A 7,631-nucleotide genomic window follows, 5' to 3' on the forward strand; every position below is an offset into this window, starting at 1 on the left:
ATTCTCAAACGCAAGTAGGCTATTTTACTGAGCTACACGCTAAAACAGTATTGTCTTTCAGAGTTTTTAAAATCTGCGACACATCAACACTGGCCGGCGCGTGCTTCGCTCGGGCGCGCCCCCTTTCCATTGCAATGCGCCGAGCCGAGCCCCCACAGCGTGCCCACGGGTTCGCGCACGCAAATGAGAGCAGAGCGCAAAGGCTGAAATGATAGGAAGGAGGGGAGGGGAGGGGAGGGGAGGGGAGGGGGATTTAACAATAATCAGGCCTACTTTCTATTCCCTTCAGAGCAACACTGCTGTTTTAGACGTACTCGACGTTCAACTTTCATCGTGGTTATAAATTGTCTATTTAAATAGTAGGCTGTGATTTTTTGTCCACATGCTTATTCTCTCCATTTAGGTGCTAAATTAATTTGTAGAATGCAATGTCACATCGCTATTAGGGGCAGGCTATCTTCTTTCAAGTAGCCAAGCTTTAATGTGGTGATTTGAAATGGAATTAACAGTGCAGCTGAACCACTGAACCGAAGACTAAAACAGTGAAACAGCTGAAACAATGCAATCTGCATTGGAAATGAAAGGCCTTTACTTGACCCCCCAACCACCACCAGAATTGGTTACAATTATGACACTCCTCTCACCCCTACAGTGTATAATATGATGCCAAACAAGATTGTAGCCTATATCTAACTACCGCAAAACACATTTAAAAGAACAAGGTGTCTCTCAACCAGAACATGGAGAAAGCTTAGTACTCTTTGTCAACACAGCTAGAGCTAAATATTGAGTGTGTAAATTAATGGAAGGGTTTTATGGATGGATGGATGGATGGATGGATGAAGACTGGATAAATACAACTAGATCACATGCTTAGCATTAATGACCCTCTGTTGGGAGGCCCCCTCCCCTATTTCTTCTCTTTCCCTCCCTGACCCAGTTCAGTTGCCTCGATGTTGTGAAATAAACTCCCATCACCCCCCCCCCCCCCCTGTCACAGCCTTGCGCTCTCTGCACCTGGAATACTTGCATCACTAATGGGCCTTGGATGTCATGGTAACTGTTTCCAGGGTGACCAGTGAAAAGCTGGAAGAGGTGCTGGTAGTGGGAGGTCAGAGTGAAACAACTGTTGGTTGGCGGACCACCTCACACGTCCTTCGACCTTTGACCTGGACCAGAGGAACCAGCAGGCCTAAAGGGCAATTCTACACTTTTATAATAAAGAATTGACGGCCATCAGGTGATGCGTTTGGAAGAGAACAAAGAGGACTGATGGAAAAGCAAACAAGGCAGGACACATACACCCACATGCATGACTCATATAGGCTATATGACTCATGAACGTGCCAGCGGCAGGCAGAGAGTGTGCTCAGAATCTGTGCGCACAAGCCGTGAAACACATAGGGTATCAGCAAAACACTTAGCACCCTCTTTCAGCTACTGCTGGTGAGCTTCATTTTGCTTATAAGAGACATTGGGTGGAAGAGGTATGGTCCTCCACTGGCTGCATTAGGCTGTGCCATGGAGGGTAAAAATTATGAATTATTCATGAATATTCAAACCACTCAATCAATACCAACATTAATAAGTGGCAATTAAAAATCCCCTGATATACCACAGCTATTGTTTTTTTTAGATTGGCTTATTCAATCTACCTTCCCCCAAAATAACTTCTCCAGGTAGTTGCTGTGGGCTTGTAGTATTTTTTTTTTATCCTGTATTACATTAATCACATGTCTGTATTACTCTCATGTAGTAATACTTTTTAATTAGTTTGAACTGTGTTAATTCAAGGCTCAATAGAGGGCCTTTGTCTTTGTTTCTGAGTCAGCATAGCTAATGGTCACCTCTGAAGTGAGTACAGTCTTGTAACATGATCCCAGGAGGACACAGGAAGCTCCTAGAGTCCAGGGGGGCAAAGATCAGCTAATACATTGACCATTCAGAAGACTAGTTGACCATATCTGGTGTTGATGAACATTTCCTGTATGCAAATTTGTTTGTCATGTGATTCCTGGCTTGAAGCCAGTTTAAAAGCTTCAAAAGTCACAACACTGTGAATTTAGTATTGCCGAAGTTCTGACCCCATGTAATAGGCATGCTCAATAAATTGTTGATTCGACTGTTTTTTCTCCTGAAGTTCTTTTTCACTCGAAGTTTGTACATTTGAAATACACTGCAGGCTAAATATGTACAGCATACAGTAACATCCACATTGTAGTAGAAAGGAGGGGTCATGGAGTGACAGAGTTATAGTTCCACCAGGAATCAGAACTCTGAGGGCAGATAGTGTGACTGCTTGGAACCATTAGTGGATATAGCACTAGTAAAACTCATTCACCCAACAAAGTATTACCTGACAGTTTAATATATTATTATCTAATCTATTATTATTATTATTATTATTAATAATAAATCAGGTTTATATTGATATACTGTCTTTTTCTTCTGGAGCGGAGATGAAGGTCCCCCTGGAATCAAAATTCTACACCTGGTGAGAAATCCTAAGAACAGAATGTTGCAGGGACAAACAAGATGATGGCGATCGTGATGTGTCCGCATGGAGGCGCCAAAGCACTTCTTTAACCAGCACAGTGAAGCTAGCTTAGTTAGCCGTCTGCTACCTGCAGCAGGGAGTAGGGACCACTGTGTCTGGGCATGACGTCTAGTCGTCGACATTTGATTAATGATTAATTTAAGATTAGTATCTAAAATCAGGTTATTTAGCTGCTTATCTCGTTGTGACACATTTCACGGAATACAGGAAAGCAAAGCCAGCAGCCACTCAGCAGTTGTAAGCTCAGGACAAGGCTGCAACACAAGCGGCGAACATAAGGCAACACATCATTTGGGGTTTACTTTACCCGATACCGTGATGGAAAAAAATGACACGAAATACAGTGTACAACTGTATATATACGACCTGTCACGAGGAATGGCCCGTAGTCTCAGCCCCATCATGTTAGGTAAGTGAGAAGTCTATAAATGTGGCTATGTAACTGTTTGCTAGCGGGCTGTCAAGCTCTGTCTGGGCCGACGGTACAGTTATGCGCGCCAGCCTTCTTGTCTGTAGGCTACCAGTAGCTCCAATTGCTTGTCAGATGATCAGGTTGAGAAATAACAATGAATTCACGCGAGTCTAGTCCATGTGACAGATAGACTGAGGCTCACACTCTCTAATTCTGTTTCCCACCTCTTTGCTGCAGGAAAACAACTTGATGGAATTTGGTATGAATCTTTATATTCCTAATTCTATGAAACAGAGGAACTGCAATTGATAGATTTACGTTTTGTATGCCGAATAAGACAGCATTGTCCAGCCATAGATTTATGCAAAAGAAAGATTTCTTGTATACTAACATTGGACCTGGTTGTAAATTTTGTGTTTGTTCTTTTTGTATGTGTATGTATACTCACACAGGCACACTGCTATTGTGGTGTATGGAGATGAGTTCTTCTTCGGTGGAGTGGGCATCTCTAGCTGCTCGCCAGTAAGTCCAACATAACGTCGGTCAATATGATGTATTGACAGACAGGAACACAGATGACTCCAATATCAGAAAGTTTGATGTATTTATTTACATTACCAATGCTCTTAATGTACCTAAAGTGACTCATTAGTATTGTTGAAAAGACTGTATTTTTGATTTGTATAGGACTTTATAAGTATGTGTGTGTGTGTGTGTGTGTGTGTGTGTGTGTGTGTGTGTGTATTTCAGGGAGGAACCATGCTTGGCCCTCCAGATACTGTGGTGGAGCTGGGAGACACAGAAGTGTCAGAGGAGATCTTCATGGACTACCTTTCATCACTTGGAGAGAGCGCATACAGGTGAGTAGCCTACATTACATTTACATTACAGTCATTTACAGTAGCTGACGTTTTTATCCAAAACGACCTACAATAATTGCGTTTAGTGTAGGAAAAGCTAATGTATTACTACTGGCCTGAACTCACAAGTGCATCTCCTTTCTAAAACAAGTGACTAAGAGCATAATCTAGTGCTGAAGGCAAAGTGCAAGAATAGCAAACTAAAAATACAATAGGTGCTTAGGAGGGAGGATCGTGGTAGTACTTCTTGAAGAGGTCAGTTTTGAGCCTGCGGCAAAAGATGGGCAGTGACTCTGCTGTCCTGACATCAGTGGGCAGTTCATTCCACCACTGCAGGGCCAGGGCAGAAGGGACAGGGTCTAGGGAGCACATGGTGGGGCGGCTAGATGTTATAAGATTGAGGACCTTGTTGGGGGAGGGGGGGAGCAGAGAGGGAAGAGAGGGTGAGGGTGGGGAGGTGAGCACGTCGACCAGGGTTTGGGGGAAAGAGTAACACACACACACACACACACAAAGAGACATTACATTTTCCACAGCGCTGCTCACCTCCTCAACACTTTAGCCTGTATGCACACACACCATGGTAAGTGTTCAGCCAGATGTGCTCTCTTCACATCAACCTACTCACTCACTGTAGGGAGTTTAGTCATTTCTCCCTTTTCCTTCCTTCGCAGAGGCGACAGGTACCGTCTGTTTGAACACAATTGCAACACCTTCACCAACGAGGTGGCCCAGTTCCTGACCGGCAGGAACATTCCCTCATACATCACAGACCTGCCTTCTGAAGTGCTGTCCACGTGAGTACGACGCCCAGCTACAAGTACATCATTATTGCTAAGACCAGTGTGGTACTGTATGCCTTTCTCTGTTTTACATAGTTGTTTTCCATGCAAGTTGATTAACTCATGGTGTTGGGACATTTTGCACCTCTGCATGCTGTACAAGACTAAAACAGCACATTTTTACCCTTGCAATATTCACAATGTTGAATTTACTTGTTGTACAGTAGTTAAAATGTAGCATTATGAGCCTTGTTACTACCCACACAATGTTGTGACCTTGTGACACATTGTGACCAACATGCTTGGCCTAGACGTAGTCTAGACGTCTTTATTGCTTTAGTTACCTTCCTACAACATTGCTGAGAGGTGGTCTGCATGTCTTTATTTACATGTTGATTGGCCACTTACTTACTAAACCCTGACCATAGATTTACATTTTGTGCATTAAAAAAGGATGAAATGCCAATGCTTCTGTAATTCATCATTTCAAAGTTTATTTTCAAATATACTCCGTGCAATAAATGTCAACTCAACACTCACATCTCATCTCAACTGAACTGAACTAAACTAAGAAGGTATATGACGGACTGGACGGATATCAAGTGCACTGCAACAGTACTGTATTACCCAAATAAGGATTTTTATTAACTTTAACTTAAAAGCTAAGATAACATAGTTACGCAGATCAAGCCGAAATGCCATTGAGATCAGGTTCAAGTTACTAAGGGATACAGTGGTGGCTTCTTGTATGAACATGGTGGCGTCTCCTGAAATTGTCCTCTTAGGCCTTACCACACTGGTTCGGGGAAAAAAAAGAATGCCTTAAAACGAATACCTACTAAATGTGTTGTGGGATAATGCGAAATCAATGAGTAAGCAAATTATCCCATATTATTCCAAGTGATGAAATGGTACGAACGTGCAAGAGTTCGAGCAAGCAGTAGTGCGCTTGTGAAACATCGTTGCCACTCCACTGAGATCTCAATGACATTCTGTCTGATATCAGGCTAACATCATTGTGGACTACACTATTTGGTAGAAACAGCCCAAAATGTTTTTTAAGCCATTTCAAGTTTTTGATTGATTTTAGTAGGCTACTATCAACCCTATAATTTATTATGGTACAAAATATGGATGTAGAGCACCTATTTAAAAATGAAAGTATGTTTGTGTTGCGTTGTTACAGCCCCATACAAACCGTATACAAGCTAAACTGCAGCCATTGCCTGCTGGTAGCCAACAAGGGCCCACCACAACGCTTCACAAAAGTTAAAGAAATTTTGCCAACCCAACGTTACAATTACCACAAAAAGCAAATTTATAACACTGATGGGGACAGAGTAATTTTACGTTGGCTACTTAGATAGCCATGTACAGAAAAAGCTTAATCAAGTCAGCTAGCTAACGTTGGAAAGAGATATGATAGAGAATCATTATAAAAGGGTAGCTTGCACATAACGTTGGCGTTATTTACTACCAGGGCGATACCAAAATCCATAGCTAGCTATGTATACATTGAAATTGAAATACTTACAGTACAGTTACAGGATCTGTGTTGTTGTTTGCTCTCCAGAGACGTGGGGACAAAGAGAGTACTCTTTTTCTTTGGCGGGTTGGCGGGGATAGTTCAAATTAACCGGAAGAAGGATACCCTTCTTTACCTTCTTCTTTTTCTTCTTCTTCTCTGGGTTTACTGGCGGATCGCAAATAACTTCAATGTGCATATCGCCACCTACTGTACCAGAGTGTGTAACATCGTGTAATTGGCCTAGTTCTTAAATTATAACCTGTGTCACCTTTGTTTTACCTTCATTGCTCACTTAGGCTGCTAAATTAGGAATTTATTTGTAGGCATATTTTTATCATTATATTTATTAGGTCTAGACTGTAAATCTTAATACAGAAAAATAATGTGTCTACATATAATTATCAATCTAATTAGAAATAACACACAAAACAGAAATTAAATGATTGCTCCTCAATATTACAATTCTGTTACTGTACGACTTAAAATTATATTTTTAAACATACGTAATTTACAAACATATGTAATGACAACTCACCAGTGACATTAGAAATGTACATTTGCAATAAAGTAAGGATGGGGATTGTGATATAACGTAATTGTCACGTTATTTAATTACATTGTATTTACATATTTCTGTAACGTTACAGCAACGCTGCCGTGCAGTCTCCATGAGGACTGGTTGTTTTGCGAATTTATAGGACTGTTGTCACAACGTCGACTGTTGGTAATGTTGCAATTCACCAAACTATGACCAATATGCAACGTCGGTTTTACGTACTGTGTTAGTAGGGTATACGGTTATTTACGATCATATACAACGGTCAATATCAAACCTTTGACAGACAGTGCACTCTTGAGATATTATTGCTCATATACTGTATTTGTCCATAGAGATCCATTGTGTACTACTTAGCTGTGACATGAGCAATGAGCACTGAGCACTAACAACCTATAACAATGCTTATAATGCTATATTCCAAACTAGTCCTTTAAACCATGTGAGCACAAGTAAACATCCATATAAACCACAAACTGAGGTTGTTCTTCTGCCGAACACAGTCTCAGCTCAGTGACAGTAGCATGAATACTAATCTCTCAGTCCTTTCCCTGATTCATTCTCTCCTCTTTCTGTGACTTTCTCCCTCCAGGCCATTTGGTCAAATTTTGCGGCCTATACTGGATTCCATCCACATTGCCCCTCCTGGGGGAAACGTCATTAACGGGCGCCACAGTTAAACTCTCTCTCTCTCTCACACACACACACACACACACACACACGCACACACACACACATACATTCTAATATACATTTCAAGTCATTGTGAAGTAAAAAAGGGTGGAGAACCAATCTGATGAGTCAAGTGGGTCCAGCCAGTCAGTCAGTCAGTCAGTCAGTCAGTCAGTCAGTCAGTCAGTCAGTCAGTCAGCCAGTCAGTCAGCCAGTCAGTCAGTCAGTCAGTCAGTCAGTCAGCCAGCCAGCCAGCCAGCCAGC

General features: G+C 41.8%; 1 protein-coding gene across 1 annotated transcript; it reads left to right on the forward strand.

Moving 5' to 3' along the window:
• Positions 1-2,875: 2,875 nt before the first annotated feature.
• Positions 2,876-7,375, forward strand: desi1a (desumoylating isopeptidase 1a; the record flags this gene model as incomplete). The annotated part of the gene is made up of 6 exons (XM_084438097.1): positions 2,876-2,966; positions 3,207-3,228; positions 3,422-3,491; positions 3,720-3,829; positions 4,504-4,626; positions 7,288-7,375. 6 exons carry the CDS (start codon positions 2,876-2,878, stop codon positions 7,373-7,375), a joined length of 504 nt encoding a protein of 167 aa, XP_084294223.1.
• Between the last annotated feature and the right edge of the window lie 256 nt (positions 7,376-7,631).

This window comes from Borostomias antarcticus, assembly GCF_949987555.1.
Source record: "Borostomias antarcticus genome assembly, chromosome: 5".
Classification (NCBI taxonomy): Eukaryota; Metazoa; Chordata; class Actinopteri; order Stomiiformes; family Stomiidae; genus Borostomias; species Borostomias antarcticus.